Raw genomic sequence first — 22,133 nt, 5'->3', positions numbered from 1 at the left:
CACATGATCGCAGCTCTTAATGGACGTAACCAATCCATTCCAACTACGACATCGAAACTTCCTAGCTCGACCGGCAAAAGGTCTATCTTAAATTCTTTGCTGGCTAAGATTAGGTTGCAGTTTTTATAAATTTTATCAACTTTCATGATCTTTCCATTGGCTACTTCTACTAATCGTTTAGTTTCTAAGGGTTGAGGCTTTTCAGTAAATAGGGTACAAAATTCATTAGATACGTAACTTCGGTCGGCACCAGTATCGAATAAAATAGTTGCGTAGCAATTATTGACGAGATACGTACCCGTGATGACCTCATCTTCATCTCGGGCTTCAGCAGCAGTAATAACAAATGCACGACCCTTTGCAGCAGTAGTATTGGCTCCAGTAGCAGGATTATCTCTCTTCTTAGGGCAATTTGGACTAATGTGTCCCTTTTCCCCACAAGTATAACAAGTAGGAGGAGCTTTGGCAGGAACAATAGATTTATTCTTTGAAGGAGTCCTACACGTCTTAGCTAGGTGTCCCACTTTCTTACACAACGAACAAGTGGCAGTGCACTGCCCCGGGTGATGCCTTTCACAACGAACACAAAAAGGATAAGTGCCCTTATAATTCGTCCTTGTACTATCCATAAGCTTTTTACTAACATTCTGAGTTGAACCTTGAGACGGCTCAAACTTCCTCTTACCATCATTACCCTTGGTTTCAACTTGCTTATTGGCCGACGCCCTTCTTCTCTTGGCCAACATGAGATTTTGTGCCATGAGAATCACAGCATCCAAAGTAACCTTCTCAGCAGCAATAACATTCCCTTGAACATCCTCGGGAAGACCTTCAATATACCGCTCAATTCTTCTAGCTTCAGTAGGAAACATTTCAGGACATAGAGTAGAAAGCTCCAGATAACGATTGGTATAATTCTCAATGTCAGTACCCTTGACCCTGAGTTCCCAGAACTCAGCTTCAAGCTTCTGAACTTGACTCCTTGGGCAGAATTTGTTGACCATCATACTTTTGAGTTCGTCCCATGAAATTGCATTAGCATTATCAATTCCTACGGACTTGGCATAAGCAGTCCACCAAGTTAAAGCATTACCACCCAACGAGCTAGTGGCATACTTTACTCGATCATCATCACCACAGTTGCAAATACGGAAAATAGATTCCATCTTTTCGAACCAACGAACTAGTTCGACAGCTTCTTCGTTTCCCTTAAAAGCGGGAGGGTGACAGTTTGTAAAGTCCTTGTAGGAACAAGGTTTTGGTTGAGTATTAGCATGATTAGCTTGGGCGTTGCCTTGGGCAGCAGTGAGTAACTGTTGGAATTGCTCAGTAGTTAACACAACGTTGTTAACGGTAGGTGCAGCTGAACGAACCATGATGTCACTACATAAAAGTGAACATATGTTTGATAAGTTTAACAAGTTATAAGTTTGAGTAATCACAAGTATGAATAAACTAAAGTATTGATATCGCATGATATTAATAAAACACTTTATATTATTAGAACGAGGCATTAAATAAGCCTTTATTACACGATTCGGAAATAGAAATTGTTTAAGGCACAGCCTTTACATAGATGGAAAATAGGAAAAATAACTAGGAAATATTAAGATTGAAGTAGTCTTCATATTTCGTCTCCAACCTTCTTCATAAACTCCTCAACTTTCTCATTTTTCGTCTTTTGTTTCTCATAGAGATACTCGAAGTTGTCATAAAGGTTGGTAACACGACTGTTTACGGCATTAGTGTTGTACTCTCTTATGGCAAGTTGTTCGTCGACTCGACCTTTCTCCATTTTCATTCGGACATCAACATCCTCCTTGAGGTAAGCAAGTGATTGCTTTCCCCAGCGAGTGTTGCGTTCTTCCTCGCACTTTAGCATCAGCAACTCCTTTCTTAGCTCGACGTTTTCTTTCATAAGTTTCTTCATTCGACGATCCACTCTTTCCATGTGGCGAAGTAGACCTCCAATGTTTCTCTCGGTATCGTTTCGTAATCTCATGATTTCATACTTAGGACCATCATAAAAAGGAGATCGGGCTCTCTTCCTTGATGGACCAACTTCTTCATGCCGTTTTCCCTTATCTTGGGTTCTCGGAGTTGGGTAGTATTGAGGAGACCCATGTGAATCTAAAATAGTATTCGGGCTATAATTCAGCGGTGGTGAAGCAGGACTATAAAGAGGACTTCGAACTGGTCTCGAAGTTGAAGAGTGTCCAACACCTACTTCGGTGGTAGGGTTGTGAGTTGCTTTGTTGGGCTTGTTAACGCTTGAGCTTGACATCCTATCATTAGGAAAGAGACCTTGATTAGAATCTTTGAGTCAAGTTTATTAAAGCATAATTGTTAAGATTATACGACAATCCTAAGTGCTTTAAGTCTAAGGCAGGAAAGGTTATAGTTTCCTAGATTGCTAAGGCACCCTAGCTAACAAGTAAGGCACACATAAAAATGCAATCCTGGTTCTCTATAACAGCCTGGTTTGCTCTGATACCAATCTGTCACACCCCCAGTTAGGGCCTGGGTGAAATGTGACTTAATATCAAATCAACCAACATATTATAATATACGAGAACAATACTAAATGATAAAACAAACTTTATTGAGCACGCAGCGGAAAATGAAACGTAGTTACAATGATAGGAATAACAATAATGGAAATGTTCACATGCAGAAGTAATAAATGCGATATCTCTTGATCCTATGTCCAAGTAGCATCACATAAGCAGTAAGTATAAGAGCTTGAATCAAACAGCACCTGAGACAAAACATGCTAAAGTGTCAACCAAAAGGTTGAGTGAAGTTCATAGGTTTAACAAATAAGTTTGACCGTTTGTTTTAGACCACAAGATTTAATTTGTAAGGTTGATCTCCCACAGGATCAAAAAGTTATGCTAGTGCGTGATATTTAGACTAAACGTTCAAGTTTGCCCCATGACAAGTTAGTTCTACTTGTCGGTTTAATTTCATTATCAAGTAATACAAAGACTTAGTCAAATGTATCGGGGACGTTACTCCCGATAGGCCTACCCCCAATAAATAAGCATGCCGCAGCACTTAAAAATATCACTGTAGGGACTTAGTCGGACATAGCCGGGTATAGCATAGTTTTAGCAGTTGGTACTTGTGTCTAAATTGTAAATAGTAAAAGCAGCATGTGTCTCACCCCAAATAAGTTAAATAAGTTTGCTAACAATAAAGAGTGGGGCTATGAATTCACCTTAGTAATTCGATGAAGTAAGGTAGTCCTTAAAGAGAATGTATGGATGATCGAAGCACAAGATAAGTCAACCTAAGAATAAGTTGAGAATAGTTTAGATGTTTTGCCCGTATGAAGATAAGTTTAAGTATTTTCGTGTGTAGTAAGTTTAAAGATTGTTTATCGTTTTGGAAAGGCTTTTGCATATTAGACAAGCTTCCAATCTACCCACTTTCAATTTAAAATGGACTTTTCAGGTCATTAGGTTTCTGAGCACTAGGATCCGTTAAATTGGTCAATCCAGACCCTCCACCTAAGACTTTCGAGCTTCCATCCACATCGAGAAAGTTTAAGATCTATACAAGTCTAATATACCGATCCAATATGTTTTTAGGTGTGTATAGGAATACAACACTTTAGTTATTTTACTTATAAGTGTTTCAATATATATAAATATTATATATATGTAAGGATACATATATATATTTATTTTAAATTTTGTTTTATATCAATAATAGCATCAATTAATTATCTAATAATATTAACAAGTGTAATATTGATTTAATATCAGTAGGTAATATGTATAAAACATAATAAAATTTTTATACACATTAATATTAAGTTTTGTGTATTAAATAACACTTTTTATTATTGTTTTAATAGCTAAAATGTAAATAAATAGGTAAACAAATTAAACATCACATTTTATATTTTTCTTATGTTCTACTGATCAAAATAAGCTTAAGAAAAATTTATAGATTTTTGTTATGGTGTTTAAGTATTTATTTTCCATTTTCCTTTCGGTTTGTAATAATACAAAGTTTATAAAGAATTAATTATTAAATGAACCAAATTAATTCAACCAATATTTTTTTTATGCTTATAATGTTACAACAAAGTCAGAAAAATTATTTATACATTTATATAAATAGTTTAACTATTTAATCATACTATTGTGTAGTTTTTAGTTTTAATAAAAAAAATTAAATAGAAATACATAACCATTAATTCTACAAATATTTTTATAACTTTATTAATAGTTATTAAGTAGTTTTTAATAGTTATCATGGTTAAAAACCTGCTGTAACATGTAATTTCATTTTATTATAAAAAACAGTTTAATCGGGTACTGTAGCGTTTTCAGAAGAAAATTCAAATTAAATATTAAACATGCGAATTTAATTATAAAAAAAATTTATAATTACCCTTACATATGATATAGCAAGCGACTAAAATAAAATTTTACAAAAAAATTCGTTTACTATTTAATAAAAATCATTTATGTATTTCGGTTTATAAAAAAAATCAGTTTTTGATTTTTAATAAATACTATTCCGACTTTATAATTCATGAAACTAATTTTTATAGACATTAGGATACTTAACACTAATTATCATGTATTTACATTTTTTATTAAAATTAATTTCGTATTTAATTAGTTTTTAACATAAAAACTAGCATAAAACTATATAAAAACTTAATAAAAACTATATAAATTAATTAGGGGACTTACAAAAAAATAGTTGCTGAGACTTGGGAGAGTTTCTTTCAAGTTGAGAGTGTGTTTTGAGGTGTGAGTTGAAATGAAACAAATGGGTGCTATTTATAGTGAAAATAAAGTTGATAAAATGAGTTTTATAATTTTTTTTTTAGTCAACAATAGGTGGTACTAGTTTATACCTTATTTTTAGTCAACATAAGGATGTAATGGTTTAAGATTCTTTAGTCTCATTATTATTACTATTATTATTTTTACATTTACTACATTGATAAGTATTATTTTCTTTTTACTAATTCATGACTTGTATATATTTAGTTCCCAATTGTTTTATTATTTATATAAATGTCACTTTTTATTTATTACTTACAGGTTATTAGTTATAATATTACATAAATGCATAAATTTTAATTAGTAGCGAGTGTCGACTAACAGTTTATTATTTTCATCTTTTATTAACTTGTCAATTATTGCACAAAGTTAATTAATATGTTTTCTAACTCTTAACACTTAACAATTGTTGATTAAAGTTTGATCATTAAGTTTTAATTATATTGTTTGGGCATTTAATATTGAAAAAAATATAGAATGGAAAAATGAGGGTCGTTATAAGAAGGTTTTGAACTACAAGAAAAAAAGAACTTGGTTTGCAGGTTAAAGAAATCTCTGTATGGTCTCAAACAGGCGCCAAGATGTTGGTACAAGAGATTTGATTTTTTCATAATGAGCCTTGAATATAACAGACTTTATGCAGACCCTTGTGCATATTTCAAGAGGTTTGGGGACAATGATTTTGTCATTTTGCTGTTATATGTAGACGACATGTTGGTTGCAGGCCCCAACAAAGATCGTATTAATAAGCTGAAGGCTCAATTGGCTAGGGAGTTTGAAATGAAAGACTTGGGTGCCGCAAACAAGATTCTAGGGATGCAAATTCACCGAGACAGAGATAATAGGAAGATTTGGCTTTCTCAAAAGAATTATTTGAAGAAAGTCTTGCAGCGTTTCAATATGCAAGATAGTAAGCCAATCTTTACCCCGCTTCCTACTAATCTCAAGTTATCCTCCGTTATGTGTCCTAGCAGTGAATACGAGAGGAAGAAGATGTCTCGCGTACCGTATGCATCAGCAGTGAGAATTTTAATGTTCGCAATCATATGTACAAGACCAGATATTGCACATGCAGTGGGAGTAGTTAGTCGGTACATGGCGAATCCTGGTAAAGAGCATTGGAATGCGGTAAAGAGGATCCTAAGATACATTAAGGGTACCTCGGATGTTGCATTATGTTATGGGGAACCGGAATTTATCGTTAAAGGGTATGTTGATTCAGATTATGCAGGGGATATCGATAAAAGTAAATCTACCACTGCATATGTTTTCAAACTTTGTGGTGGAATAGTAAGCTGGGTTTCAAAACTGCAGTTAGTTGTGGCGACGTCAACAACAGAGGCAGAATATGTAGCAACTACTCAAGCTACTAAAGAGGCAGTATGGTTGAAGATGTTGTTAGAGGAACTTGGGCACAAACAAGAGAATATCACTATATTTTGTGACAACCAGAGTGCCTTGCATCTTGCAAGGAATCCGGCATTTCATTCAAAGACAAAGCATATACGAGTTCAGTATCACTTCGTTGAGAAAGTGGAAGAAGGAACCGTGGATATGCAGAAAATTCATACTGACGACAATGTAGCTGATTTTCTAACAAAGTCAATCAACCGTGACAAGTTTGTTTGGTGTCGTTCCTCATGCGACCTAGCAGAAACGTAAGCAACATCATTGTCAAGGAAGGATTATCGTGTGAAGATTAATTGGGCTTCAATCAAATCTTCAAGTGGGAGATTGTTGAATAATAAATGAGGAATGGTTGGTGGGTTGGTATGGTCAATTGACACATGCATTTTGTGGTACAAAGAAGACTTAATATTGCCTTCCATGTTTGACAATTTTGGCCATCACAAGTACTATAAATACATCATCATACAGGCACATTAAGATCATCCCAAAATCAATAATTCTTTATTTCATGTACTAAAAGATTAAATAGGGAATTTGTGAGTGTAGTCTCCTAATTACAAGAGATATAAAGATTAGTACTTATCCTTGTAATTAGAGAGAAGTGTAATTCCTATTATTCTTATTAGTGAAGCGTTTCTTTCCTTGCCCGTGGTTTTTACCCTTTTGGGGTTTTCCACGTTAAATCTCGGTGTCCTATTATTATCGTTAATTCAATTATTACTAGCGGTTTGCTATAATTCGGTGTCGCTTTTCTCAACAAAAAGGACAACCAATGTTTCTCCACACACCTTTAGTAATAAGGTAAATATGATGACACCAAATACGTTCTTGAACGAACATATTCCTATCCCAAATGGATATACTTCAACCCGATCTACCTTGAGACACACAACATGCAAACTGAAAGTTATAATTGCCCCATAATGATTTGAGATGGAATGATTCAACACACACCTTTTTTTATTCTTGTATCCCCAGAAAATGAACATTATGTTTGAAACAAATTTCCCGAAGTCATTCATGTTTTCGCCTAGACTTCGTGCCACATAGATTAAGAGATAATACATTCATTTATCAACAATCGCATCACCCTTGTGATTAATGAATGAATCTAGATAAGTTCTGTTCCCGTTCAGTAGCATCAGAACCAATATTATCACCCAACTTATCAAGGTTAGACAGTTCATGTAAAACCGAGAAACCATTGTAGGTTTTTTGCTTGAGTTTGAGAACACGCTTCCTGAGTATGGTCATCATCAATACGCATATAACCATCAGGGACACCAATAGAAGAGCTTCAATTACTATCAGTGTCCTTAATTCCTTGCGAATCATCAAGTTGAACAGGGTCATGTTCCTTAAATTTTTTTTTTGTGACAGGAACATAATCATCTTTTGGAGGTAAGCCCCTATTAAGTTGAATATTATTAGTCACAAAATCATTATCCCCATGACCAGTTGGGACCTTAACAGATGGTGTTGGTAGGATAAACTCCGGGACCTCGATTCTAGTAGGCTCATGTAATAACCCTCATTTTTCCGTTAACTTTTACGTCCGTTGATTTAAATTATATGACATATGTGAAATATACAGCATTTTTATGTTATATTTAATAATAAATATTAAATATTATTTGTAATATTTATGTGACAACCCTTGATAAGAATTTATATTCTTGGTTGGGTGCGACATGAAACCTGTTAAACGAATTTTAAGTCACGAGTTGAGAAAATAACATTTTTATGTTATCCGTTATGAATAAATTTATTTATATTTATTGGATATAATATTTAATTAAAGAATCTATAATAATAAGTTCTATTAAAATTCTATAATAATGATTTCATAAATACACGTTTCTGCATAAAAAAAATAGAAAAATAAAAAGAAAAATTGTGAGACTCCTTGCTGATATCATCTTAAGATTTAATTTTTTTAATAAAAAACATTATGTTATAAATAAATTAATAATCAGTAAAAAAAAAATAAAACATACATACGCGTGCTTCTTCTTTAGGAACAGCCAAGTTTCAAAAAAAACCCAGATACCATAATCGCCCCAATCCCTTAATCTCAATCTCCATTTCTTATCCTGTCTTCTTCAACCTTCATGTGAGTTTAACCATCACAATTGATTTGCGCTGTCTTAAAAGGTACCTCTCAATTTTGTCTCCAATTTTATTTCAATATATATATATATTTTTTTCTGCTTTTCGAAAAAAAATATATTATTTTCTAGGGTTAAAAGGTACCTCTCAATTTTCTTGATTTGTTTTTAGACAACGCTTTTGCATCTCTTGAATCTTGCTGGAAGGTCAGTATTCTTATGGGTGTCTTCAAAATTATCAATTTTCTGTATATTCCTTCGTAAGGTCACCGGTTATGTATACAGTGTCGTCTCTTTTTTGGTAAGTAACTATTTTAGTTTCATTTAAATTTTGATTTGTTCGATTCAGGTTAGTGTAGACGTACTAAATAAGTTGATGTTACGAAACAATGTTGTAATTTGTGTGTTGCATTCATGAGTTGATTTGTCTTGAGATTAAGTTTTAATTTGATAGTTGAGGTTGATGAACATCAAAACAATAGACATTTAACTTATCTTTTTGTCAGAAGATACCATTGAACAACTTTTGATTATGAATTGGTCACTACAAGTGTTGGAAGGGAGATATTGTTTTGCACAATATGTGTTTGTGATTATGTCTCATTGAAATTGGTTTTCGTACAAGTATTTTGCAATTATGATATGGTATCAATTTCATTTTTCTTTTTACTGATGTGGATGTTGTGTTATGATATTAATAATAAAAGTATTTACTTATGCATTCTATACATGATATATGTATAACGATATTGATTTAATTTGAACTTAAATCAAATCTTTGTAGGTATGCAAATTCATAGAAGAAGTGAATAGCTGTATAACGATATTGTTTTGGCTACAATTGTATGGCTTCTTGCCTTTTGTTAAATTAATAATTTATTCAGCTTTGTCAAAAAATGTCTTTGAGTGCTTTTGTATTGTTTGATATTTACTTTTAATTTGTATGTAGTATTAAATAAAGGTGACAATTTTGACCCATTTACTTTTAAGTGGGTTATTTGTGCCAATTTTAAATGCATATGTTATACGAGTATGACCTTAGTAAACTTACCGAGGTTATTTGTGAATTTTTCTTGAAGTTCTATTGTATATTAGTGTCACTCATGCCATGAAAAGTGTTTGATGAAATCTTTGAAAGAAAAGAAGTTACCTTGTATGATACCGTTTACAGCCGCTTTCATTTAGTTTTTGTTTTATAACAATACTATTAGTTAAAGTAGATTATAGAGTCGTGATGGAAAGGCTTTTTATAATACTATTAGTTACAGTAGATGAAATGTTAGTTGACTGTTTTGAAACAAAGTATGATTTTTCTTACTTATTATGGCCTCTGTTTAGTGATTGTACGGTTTGTATCTTAACCATCATTTTTTTTAACCATACAGACATCCAACTATAAAGTACCATCAAGTCAGTCTAAACATATGAATTTGGGTATATATGTATATACTAATGAAGTTTATCTAATGTTGTTGGCTTGCAGCTTAACTTCATTATGTGGCAGTTTAACCTGCCAGCCAAGATCTTGCAACGTTTCATGCTTTCTTGACATTTTTCGTGAAGTTAATCCGAGAGGAACATAAGATATATTCCATTACTTCTTTAATGTTGGTCTTGATCAAGAGGATTATTATTCAAATATGAGTTCTCATTTATATTTATATTTATTTATTTACAAATACTCTAAATCACGTAAATATTCATTCAAACTCATTGGCTACAACCTCCTGCATCACTGTAACACTGTTCCAACCTACTGTTACGCTGTCTCCCTCAATTCCACTTTGCATCACTGTTACACTGTTCCAACCTACTGTTACACTGTCTCCCTCAATTCCACTTTCTTCCGGACCTTTCTTTTCTTAACTAAAAAAACCCCACGCTCTTACACCTACGCATTTGCCCATCCTTCTCAATTCATCACCTTCGTATCTCCGCAATCCATGATTCAATTCCTCTGTAATTGTTTCTCCATAATGATTTTCGATTGCTACTACTCATCTGGAACCACTAATTTTTCCTTCTTCTTTCTAATGGCAATTAAACTGAAAGTAGGGTTTTCCTTGCATACTTTATAAATTAGGGTTTGAGGTCGTCGACCTGAAACCGTAGCTAATGCTGTCGTCGCTAACCTCTTTCAAAATACTCACACTCGCAAACACCACAAATTCTATTTTTCAGCGATTTTGTAAAATCAGTCGTCGTCGCCATCGGAAATTAGGCTTTCATTCGACATGTTGCTAATATCGAATAATGGAAGGGTTATTGTGGCGGTGTGGAACGATGGTTACTGGTAAACATTAGGGTTTCATGTGATTCATCACTAACTGTCGTCATCAATGTTAGTAATCGGTAAATTTCTTCAATTATTCTTAATATTCAATTTGTATGTTTACTTACACCAGGGCGTTTTTGTTATTATAGCAGAAATTGTGTGGCTTTATGCCATATTTGTAGGCATTCAATTGCGATGGTGGTGGTTGGTGGTGGCCGTGTAGCCTTCGGTTGTGTAAGTTAGTGAGTTTCACTCTGCTATATCCTAATTGCCTTTTGTTCATTTTTTGATTTGTGCTTCATACTATGCCTTTTCTTTGTATGACCTTATGCTATACTTAATAGGAATTAACTGTGATGGTGGTGGTTGGTGTGGCCTGTGTTAGACAATGACTTTCACTTAGCTGCATTGTAACTGCCTTTTGTTCATTTGCTTTTTTGTGCTTCATACTATGCTTCAATAGAAATACTGTCTGTAATTGTTGATTGACTTTATTTGATTTGAAGAACCAGTGCAACGTTTTAAACCACCAGCTTAAAAGACCACTAGACCCGTAGTACCGCCCCATCTGCAAGTCCTACCGGATTTTAACAGTAATGGGCCGGGTAGTGGTAGTTGGGCGTGCGTTTTGCCTTATATTATGGACGTTGCATCTTAAGGAGATGTTTACAAAGGCAACATGACCTATTATCGTATTTAGTCCCTATGCAACTGTACAACAGATTATGGTTCAGTTTATCCTCACAAACTCTTTTTATTTATTGCAATATATAGTTGTGTAGACATTTTTTGCCTCCGGATTGTAATCAGACTGACATAATTCATGTTGTGTTCAGGTTATGGACTTAAAGGATGGTTCTTTATTCCATTTTGATGTTAGAAGTTTTGATGTTGCACTTTCCTTTTCACATACGCAAACTGCTTGGTTTGTTGCAATTGTGAAGTTAGAGACTGATTGCTCCAGTTTGTTACTCTTGCTCTATATTTCTGTCATTTAGATTTAATGTCTATGTACCTACTTTTAATAAATTATAAAAGTTCGTTTTCAAGATCGTAGTAAAGAATTAGGCCTACTATTTAATATCTCTATTTCAAGTACTTTTGCTTGGTCTTAACAGGGAAACAATTGTAAAGGTTGTTGTGAAGATTGCGACAAATACATGGCGGAGTTAGACGGTGCCTAAGCTTCCATGGTCGAAACCAGGACACAATCGATGCTTGCATTGTCAACGTACTGTCTAATCCAGTCTGAAACTTTTGTGTTTAGTATGTTATACTACCGTTTTTGATCTTTTTAGTCTAAAATTATTAATATTTTTTTATATGGTTTTTCTTTAGACAATAGACATAATTGGGGTTTATAAAGATGGCTCTTTTGGAATCAAACAAGAGCAGAGGGGAGGTACGGATTCATGAAAATTTGTCCACGGTAATTGATTTATTCATCTTTTGTCCACGGTAATTTAGCTTTTGCATATATCATTTGTGTATTATTTTATTAAATGGAGTTGAGTTGGTTTGATTTTTGATCATTGCATGAATACGGATACAAAATTACAAACAATCATTTTTTGTCTTTATAGAAGTTCTGCACATATGTTATAGTATAAAGTTTGTGACTTTTTCATTAATGAGGGTAGGAAAACGGTATTTACTAATATCCATTATTGTATAATTAAGAGGAACCTTGATTCTGCCTTATCCAGTTCTTGATCTTAAGATATTTAACTAAATTTCCAGTTGTTACCACACATTATTGATTATTAATAATCCCTGTATTTGATTGATTGGTACTGTAGTGGGACAAAAAAGTTTCTCACTCTTTAATTCTTTAATATTCTCTTGAGGCCAACAAATTAAGGGTCTATCCATTTACATCAGTTCCGTTTTTGATTTGCAGTTTGTTAGGCTTTTTATGCAAAGTAGGTGGACCACCTTAACTTCATGACAGAGGTGATAGATCTTCTTGACCCATTATTTATAAATGGACTTATTCGGATATCTAATGGGTCAGTCGTATTGTAGAAAATAAGCTTAGCACAAAAGGAACCAGTCGATTGAGTTGAACGGGCCAAACAGGCTAAAAGCACCAGAATTGTATTATTAATTAATCATAATAATTCATCTTTAAAATATAATATAATTATAATTATAATTTTACTCTATAGATCTTCTCATAAAGGGCTCATAACATTCCCGCATGTAAGCTTGATTTCTACTAATATTGAAATTTGTTATGTCAATTTGATACAGTATTATGTATAGTTATATGTTGGATTGGTAACTAACATAGTTGAATTGGAATGAAGCAAACTTCTGATGTTTTATACGGATATGAGGGACAAAGTGTTTGGTGATCAATCTGAAGGTAGGGGGTTCGTTGTCATCAGTCGTGCAGACTTCATATTTGAAGGTCTGTCTTATTGAAAATCTCTTTTCAAGTTCCATAATAGTTATTAATATCATCGTATAATTTGGAAAAAATTGGTGGTGCATTTGCAGATTGATGCCTCACGGACATAATTGAATCGTAACAGGTGTAGCCTTGGATGGACTAAAACACCATTCTCAGTTTATTAATTTGATAAAACTTCAAATATTAGTGAGGTGTCAGCATGGGCGGGTTGCTGCAAATCATGTATGTGTCAATAATCATTAGATATATTTTATACGAGTCATAATATATTGGATCAGGTGTTCACAATGCAATGTCTCGGTCGTCTATCTAGAACTATTTTAATATAGTGTTAAGTGGATGATAGAAACAATATTGTTACAAAGTTAGCATACTTCTGAAAAAGCATTTTTTCTGAAAATATGGTTTAAGAAATGAACACATTAAAAGTCAAGAACGATGACAAAAAACCATTCAACTCATTTGATTGTTGATTTTGTTCTTTTACATGATATGATCCATAAAGAAATGGGTCAAAATTTTAGGCAGTGCTACTAATCTATTGCCCAAACACTTTATTCTGGAAAAAACAATTATTATTGTGGTTAAAGGGGAACACGACTGACATTATTCACCAAAAACAACGACCGTCCAAGAACTTCATCATACAGTGCGTCTCACACTACATCACCATAGACATAACGAATAGAGCCGTAGCAACGCGCGGCCGTTTCTTAGCTAGTTATAGGATCAATTACGTTACATATGTATGCAAAATAAAAAGTTAGAAGAAAGTAGTGGGAAAATAAATGTTCATTTATTCTGACCAAGTTAAGTGCATCAATATGTTTGTAATAACAATGTATTACAATGACAAGTTTCTTAGTTGAAATCTGTGGTTCCATGGGTCATTAAACTAAATGACTTTAATATTTACATTCACTTAATACCTAAAACGTAACATTAAACTGTTTCGTTTAAACGAACCCGTGGTTCCACGGGTCATTTTACTACGACTGTTGGAGACCGATAGTGGCCTATCGTCTTCGTATTTGTTAATCATTGTGCCAATTCTTGTTATTTAGATTTTAGGACGAATTCATTTTTAGTGGGATATGTATAATAACCCGGTTGAAATGTAATACGATTATGAATATTTGTGGTCGTATACATATACTTAACAACTATATTAACTATGGTTAATATTAACATAAGATGATTAATATTAACTAATCTGATTTTTTTTTATCTAAAGTGATTATTATGTAAGTTGATTATAATTAATGACATTCTTAGATCACAATAACATTATAATACGTAATTATAAATACTAGTTAATGACCCGTGATTTCACGGGTTAAATAAAAGAATTCTTTTTTTTTAATAGCTTTAAATGATAATCAGCTTGTTATTATCACTGTAATCAGAAACGTAAGGAGAAAAAAGTTGAAACATAATCAAAATCAAACACTTGAATCGATACTGTTGTAATCACTTTAATCAGTGAAATGTAATGTAAACATTGATTATGAAAAATGAATAAATTTGCAAACATAAATAATGTAATTATCAAAATAAATATTATTGGCAACATATTGTTGCAATAGGCAGTCCACATAATTGTAAAAACCACATTAAAAGTAAACTTGAACAATACAGAAACGCACTCCATATAGCATCATTGAATTAGTAAATCTTTGCTCACTCATGTTGTAGTCAGCAGTTCTCGTCAAAACTTTGATCACTACATAAGAATCAAGAAAAATAGTAAATAACATATCAACATAGTAAAATCTTAAAAGTAAGTCATCAATGTGTTGGTTAATTTCAAAAGAAATATAACTTAAAAAAAAAAAAAAAAAAATAAGAGAATACCTTCTCAACAATGATATATTATAGGCTTTGTAGAACTTCCTTGTAAACAACATTAGTTGTAGTGTTTGAAACATTCATGTCCTTATCACATATGAGTATCTTCAATCCCTTTTTATTCTTTACTCTTGAAATAGCAACGTATAACTGTCCATGAGTAAATACTGGACGTGGTAAAAACAACCCAACTTGGGACAACGATTGACCTTGACTTTTGTTAATAGTCATGGCAAAACACATAGCTACTGGAAACTGCTTTCTAGTGATCTTAAAAGGTAATGTTCTATTGGATGGACTCATTTTCATGCGCGGAATCAAGGTTTCAAAGCCAATATTTGTACCAGTTATAACCCTAGCTGTTATCAAGGATTTCTCAAGTTTAATAACTCTAAGTCTTGTTCCATTACACAAACCATTTGGTTGGTCAATGTTTCTTAGTAACATGATCGGAACACCTACTTTTAAAACCAACTTGTGATTAGGAATACCTGAAAACTTCAGACTGTTTAGAAATTCAGGAGTTTGCATACCAGGATCACCTGTCATAGAGTTGTCAGACGCATCCACACCATCACAACTCAAGTAAGTGGTTTCTTCCCCCTGGACAAGTTGTAACAAACGATCATTAATTAAATCTACATGTTCATGCGTAGGAGCAAGAATAGCTCTCTCTTGAAAATATGCATGCTCATATAGATTATTAATCAGATCGGGGTATGTTGAATCAACAATAGATTTAATTGGATCGTCAGTTTGCTTAATTAGAAACTCATCTGGTATGGTGATTTCAACTTCCCCATCATTTTGTCCTCCAACCATTCCATTGCCAACATCTAAAATCCAGTTTGCAAACGCTTTCTTATCAGCCACTTCTTCTTTATTGCATCCCGATTGTAACCTCGTGTTTACAGTCAAAGTCAGTACTTTAATGTGATCCCAGAGATATGATGAGTTCAAAGAAGCATTCACGATGTCTTGTTTGCTACCTTTAGGAACAACCGGCAGAATTTGTCTAAAGTCTCCACCAAAAACAATCACTTTTCCTCCGAACACTTTATCCTCATTCTCCGGTGACGTTTGTCGCATTATATCTCTCAATGTCCTGTCAAGAGCTTCAAAACAATGTTTGTGTATCATAGGAGCTTCATCCCATATTATTAAAGAAGCTTGTCTTAACAAATCCGCAAGTTGACTGTCAACATTAATAGAACAAACAGAATCCTCGTTTATATTTATTGGAATCACAAATCTGGAATGAGCTGTTCTACCGCTACTTAGCAAAAGTGATGCAATTCCACTTGAAGCAACGTTTAATACAATTTTTCCCTTAGATCGAATGGCAGTAGAGAGTGTTTTCCACAAAAAAGTTTTGCCAGTACCGCCATACCCATACACAAAGAACACACCTCCAACATTATTATGAATAGCGGACACAATAACCTCATACACACCTTTTTGCTCTGAAGTCAAACTACTAAACAAATTTTCATGCTCTGATTTCAAGGCTACACGATCATAACGTAGCTCATCGTGAATTACTCTGTTAGTAGTATCTATAACAAACTCACTGGATGGATACGGCATTCCCGGAAACTTGTTCAACGAACTCCCTTGATTGCGCAAGAGTAACTCAATTTCATACAATGTATGATTGTCAATATCCTTTTGCTCCATGGTATACGCTGTCAAAAAAATTTGTGTTAGAAAAATAATTTAATTGCTAGGTTATGAGTAGTTTTATACTAATTTAAGACAAATGTGTTTATGAAATACTCATAACACAAATAATCATATAATCATAAGGAGATGGTGAGTACTTAAATTTTATGATGTCTCTGGTGTAGTGTTGTTAGTTTTCAACTTACTGATATAATGTTTAGTCTGAAGAGAAAATTGATACTATTTTATTAACCACGTAAATTAGGTACATGTAATTGGTATTTGATTTCTAGTAGATTGAAAAGTCAACTAATTACCCAATTTTTGACTTTTTATCAGTCAACCAAAAATGAAGACTTTTGGTAGATATGGTTGTAATTCATTATAATTTGTCATGAAAGGACCATTGCTTATTTTAAGCATACAAATTTCACTTAAAATTGATTCTTATATTTCCAGAATGATTATATCATTATAGAAACACTAAATCAATGAAGGTATTGTGCATTGAACCTAAATAACAGCAGTTTTGCTATAAGATTATTTATGTGAAAAAAATGTGCCTTCTAATCACTTTATTATTAAAACACTATAGTCTGACATTGACCATATATTCTAAATAGTGATTTTGTTAACTTTATTGATTTATAATGTCATAATACTCTTATTATAGGCCTGTTAGTAGTAACATGTATATTCATAGAGTGTGCTTACTACAGGCTCAAACCAACTTGTAAAAGATTATTATTTTCTTTTTTTTTCAGGCAAACAGAAAATATATTGATTTTTCAAAAGATGGTAAATGGATATTTTTTGTTAGAATTTTTTTTTTTTTTTTTTTTTTTTTTTTTTTTTTTTTTTTTTGCTACAGGTTCAAATATGTATATTTTTAAAGTTAGTTATGTCAACCATCATATAAGACTTTAGCATAAATAATTTTTACATGTTTTAATAATAAAGATTTAGTTGTTGTAAATGTACCTGGAAACCCGAGTCTTTTTCTTTGCTTGTGGAGTATGTCCTCACCAAGTAGGTTACTGCACTGTGACCATACATCCTCTGGTCTAGACAAATTGTTTGAAACTAACAACATCACAAATAAGGATCTTAAATACAGCCCAGTTGAATACTGACTTGCTTGCTGAATGGCTTCTACATATTCTTTGTCATCATCTAACAAACGAAATTCATAGCAAGCATCCTTAAATGTAGGACAAAGCTTTCCGTTCACCATTCTAATATCTTCAAAGCATGTTGGACCTTTTACCTTATTTAAAAGAATCCTCAAGAAGTATGCTTCACCAGCAGAAGGAGGAACATGATGTATTCGTCCTAACTTTGGTTTTATTTTCCTTACCGTCCAAACTCTATCAGATGAATTCCAAACATACTTTTGAGGGAATTCCACATATGTTAGGTTGCGAGCATTCTCATCCGTTTTATTCCTTTCCATCCAATTGGTAAACTGAGATGCTGCTACTGACGGATTTTAAATCACATCTTGAAGATCCGCTTCATCTTCAAAAACAACAGGTTGTTCATTAGGAAGATGAAACGATAACCTTTCAACTGCATGAGTTCTATAGTGAATTTCGTTCCCAAAAATTCTCCAAGCAGCTTCGCAAGCTGAAATATACCTGCCAAAAAATATATTTATATATTTAGTAGATTCGAGTTAGATAAAAAGTATTTGTCCAAAAAAATTGAGAACAATAAAAGATGTATTATCTATTGTATATTATTATACCTGCAGTCGTAATACTCTTTGATTTCATCAACGGGTTTTCCATTGACTTCACCATTACTGTCATCATTCGTTACTAAACCTGCAGTTATCCTGTCATATCCTTTGTTTATATACTTGAACAAATATTTAATGGCACCAGATTGGTTAAACCTTTCGACGTTTATATGTGACTGGTATTTTTTTAAAAGAAAAGGATTGTATGGAACCACATATCCATTGTGAAGTTCAGCTTCACCTTTGTAAACACGACACGTCTTCTATAAATAGGGTATCCATTCTCATCAACAGACGTATGCTCTTCAAATCTCTTTGGAAATGATTTGGTGCAGGTTTTTGTCGTTTCATTCATACAAGGACTCTTCGGGTTTTAAGTACCACAAGGACCATGCATCATAAAGTCTGCCACAAGCTGATATAGGTCCAGATCAGTTGTCTCGTCTGGAATTTCAGCAGAAATTATAGAATCGATGTCCTGACTGGTCCTTAACTTATAAGCTGATTTCAAAAATGCGCAAATGTGTGCGTGAGGGAGTCCACGTTTCTGAAATTCAATCCTATAAAGAACTGCACAAAGAACGTGTGATTAATACAAATTATAATTAAGAGAAAATAGGTCGTTAACTAATTATAATGTATCAAATATATTTTGTAATTTAATATGTAATGTTGTATGTACCTGAGTCCATCTCTCCAAATATGTGTTTTTTTTTCAAATCCTAAATCATACTATCCAACTTTATTTTGAATAATCTGCATAAAATATCAGGCCTGTCTTCCGGATTTTGTTGCTTATTGTTCAGAAACCGAGCAATCTCTGGCCAAGTAGGGTTACACGTGAAAGTTATGAACAAATCTGGGTATCCAAAATGTCTGACTATCACCATTGTATCCAAATAATTTTGCATCAGATATCTGGAACCTCCAGTAAATGAGGAAGGCAAGATTATCCTCTTTCCCGTGTTTGACGCGATTGTATTTCCTTCTGTGACATTATTAGATGCATCACTGGCACTTGTCAATTGCATCTTTTTTTGTTGATAACGTATGTACGTCAACCTGTCAGATTCGATCATAGTATACGCGTCTACCAAAAATTGTTGGTACAACATTTTTGCCAAGTGCATCAAAGAAGGTGTATTAACCCTATCTTGGATATGATATGAAAAGTACTCTCTGAATGTTAATTCACTATGACCAGTGGTATTATTATCGGCATTTCTATGCTTGATACCGCGTCTATAACCATCTTGTCCTAAAGGAAATAACATTGGATACTGAAGCGACAAATAGGATGGATGCAACTCGCTTATATGTTGCAACTGACCGATTTGTGTTTCAACAATAATATCTCTCGCCTCAAATGATGAGTCGATATCACCTACTATTAGTCCTGCTACTTCTGAAACTGTTGGTAGGTTATAAGTCCTGCCATCAGTAGTCCTGCTTGCTATAAGTCTTAATCTAAGACGACGGTGTGGATTCTCTGCAAAACCATCACGGGCCATTCTATATGCCTCTACTAATGGATTGCAAGCATCTAAAACATTCTTAAGTTCGAGAATGAGTGTGGAATCAAGTGTTTGCGCTTTATCATCAACACATCCTCCACTAACACATCCTCCACTTCTGTAAGAAAATGAAATTATATAAATCAAAATATTTATCAAAAGAAATATGCACAATTTGATTAGTTAGGCATATAAATCTAACCTGACTGAATTCATACGATGATGAACCTCATTTTCTGTATCATAAATGAATAGCTGTGAAAATTTTGGACTATAACCATCATTTGGAAGGAGGCTACCAGTACGATGGCAGTTTTTTCCTGACATCCTAAAGACATTCGGACCACGACCATTGTTGATAGATTTATCTATTTTACCTTCCATTGAAGTGAATGCAAACATATTGTTGTATGTCCTGATATATTTCATAAAGTTCTTGCTATTTGAATGTTTATTTTGATATAAACGCAAGAATAGAGATGGAGGTTGTGGTACTGGTGGCAGCTCTACTTTCCCTTGACCGCAACACATAGAATAACATATTTTTCGACCATTCGGATTGTTTGTTAGCGACTCAGAACGCCAGAGAGTAGCACGACAGTAACTGCATATGAAAGTAGGATCACCATGGTCGAAATAATCTGTACGCAAAAAAGTAGATAAAATGTACGTTATAATAAAAAACTATGTACCAAAAATGTTAAATAGCATGTTAAGTATTATATGTGGCACTTCACCTTTAGAAATTCCAAACAACTTCTTTATCTGTGACACATGAAATTGTTCATCATCTGTTGGAATTTGCATTACCGGGGCTCGAATGTTTGCATTTATCCTTGCTCTACATTTATTAGTCCGCGATGTTTTTCCAGCAATATGCCCGGAAATGTTGAAATAATATATAAAAGTTTTCATAACACTTGAATTTAATTGTACTAAGATTGATATGTCACTAACAAATACAAAAATAAAATTGTAATACCCTCATTTTAGTTCGAGTTTGGCGTTGAAACAGTGGCTGATGTAGAATCGGACATAAAAATCTCACGTGTCAATACCGAAAGAGGAGTATCGAGACCTGGTTCAATGCACAAGATCCACTATTTAGACAACATTTAAGATTTCTTAAAAATTATGGTAATAGGTGTAATACTTTGGAAACCACAGTCATACCAAATGAATCATAGTGGGTTGTTAACGGATTCTGAACCGTCTTAGAAGGGGTTACACATAATATTTGAGTTGATGGACTTTCAGTTTCATTGTTGTTAGACAGTGAGTTTGAACTCGGCTGCAAGGAAACTAAAATACATATTGTGGTTAATTTATGTATATTTGTTTAGAATAGATAATTTATTTAGTAAAGTGTAAATATATAGGCAGTTACATCCACTTATCTATTGTGATCCAGATCTTTTAGTGATTTTGAGTACATCCTTTCTATGTAATTGGCTTGTAGAACAATTTTTTCTCTTGATCGCAAGAATGGCAGCTCTCCTCTGTCTCGAATCATGTGAACTATTAGGAGTAGTCACTAAAATAGGAGTATTAAAAAAACTGCCGCTTGTTGGTTGTTGTTGACCTAGTGCAAAGATAAGAATGGAACAACATATCAACATGGATTTAAGTATCTGCAAAGAGATGTAATGAAAACTAACATACAATACATGTATATTTATTGAAAACAGATCAAATTTTAAAAAAAAATTCAGAAAATCATGGACCATTTATATTGCAAAGGTAATATGATTCAAAGCATTTCAAAAAGAAATAATCGACAATTAATCTTAGACTATTAGAATATCTCTAACAATTGAAATTAGAATGGAAAAAAGAAAAAAGAAAAAAAACGCAAGGATTAATCAGGTGTTTTTTGCATGTGCTTTGTGACAATGGTTAACTTTTTTATGAGAAAGTATAGAAGTATAACAATGAATTTGTCCTAATGATGAGTTGCATTGTTGTATATTAATGGTTCTTACCATTAGAAATACCATTCAATGGAGATTTGTAAGGTCTTTTGAATGTTGAATGGTGACTCCTCTGGTTGTTTTGAGTAGTATTCGAACTTGATGGTACTGCATCTACATAAATAAAAACAAAATGAATGAGTAAGTGGGTCAAAATTAACACATTACACAAACCATTTAGAACATCTTGAACATAAATTTTAAAAGAAAATACATTATAGTTTCCACATAACACTACCCATTTTACTTTTGACCATTTGGATGCTATATATTATAGTTTAGCATATAGTCATGGATCAAATTACATAATCAGTTCTAGAGCAGCATATAATTGTCCTTCAGATTTGAACTTACCATTAGAAACTGCACTATGTGTTCTTT

The 22,133-nt window shown here is 33.2% G+C and overlaps 2 protein-coding genes and 1 long non-coding RNA gene across 11 annotated transcripts; 1 reads left to right on the top strand and 2 right to left on the bottom strand.

Moving 5' to 3' along the window:
• The first annotated feature begins 8,143 nt into the window (after positions 1-8,143).
• LOC139852050 (uncharacterized) lies at positions 8,144-13,425 on the top strand. 9 transcript variants are annotated; one of them, XR_011760894.1, is made up of 9 exons: positions 8,144-8,372; positions 8,499-9,169; positions 9,810-10,667; positions 10,754-10,843; positions 11,438-11,564; positions 11,720-11,832; positions 11,940-12,030; positions 12,502-13,014; positions 13,104-13,425. It is a non-coding gene; the product is annotated as an uncharacterized lncRNA (long non-coding RNA). The 9 variants fall into 9 exon arrangements; XR_011760901.1 differs by lacking the exon at positions 8,144-8,372 and having other exon boundaries at positions 8,396-9,169; positions 12,502-12,554; positions 12,911-13,014; positions 13,104-13,422; XR_011760899.1 differs by lacking the exon at positions 8,144-8,372 and having other exon boundaries at positions 8,396-9,169; positions 12,502-12,803; positions 12,911-13,014; positions 13,104-13,422.
• A 1,464-nt stretch (positions 13,426-14,889) lies between these two features.
• LOC139854501 (uncharacterized) lies at positions 14,890-17,980 on the bottom strand. The gene is made up of 2 exons (XM_071843802.1): positions 17,509-17,980; positions 14,890-16,550 (listed from the first exon to the last, which is right to left on the bottom strand). The coding sequence occupies exons 1-2, from the start codon at positions 17,978-17,980 to the stop codon at positions 14,890-14,892; spliced, it is 2,133 nt and encodes a 710-aa protein (XP_071699903.1).
• A 1,010-nt stretch (positions 17,981-18,990) lies between these two features.
• Positions 18,991-20,589, bottom strand: LOC139854500 (uncharacterized). The gene is made up of 3 exons (XM_071843801.1): positions 20,520-20,589; positions 19,985-20,423; positions 18,991-19,900 (listed from the first exon to the last, which is right to left on the bottom strand). The coding sequence occupies exons 1-3, from the start codon at positions 20,587-20,589 to the stop codon at positions 18,991-18,993; spliced, it is 1,419 nt and encodes a 472-aa protein (XP_071699902.1).
• Positions 20,590-22,133: the final 1,544 nt, after the last annotated feature.

The sequence above is a fragment of the Rutidosis leptorrhynchoides genome, chromosome 6, assembly GCF_046630445.1.
Source record: "Rutidosis leptorrhynchoides isolate AG116_Rl617_1_P2 chromosome 6, CSIRO_AGI_Rlap_v1, whole genome shotgun sequence".
In the NCBI taxonomy this organism is placed as follows: Eukaryota; Viridiplantae; Streptophyta; class Magnoliopsida; order Asterales; family Asteraceae; genus Rutidosis; species Rutidosis leptorrhynchoides.
Note: the sequence above shows the minus strand (reverse complement) of the source record. Positions and strands in the feature narration are given on the sequence as shown.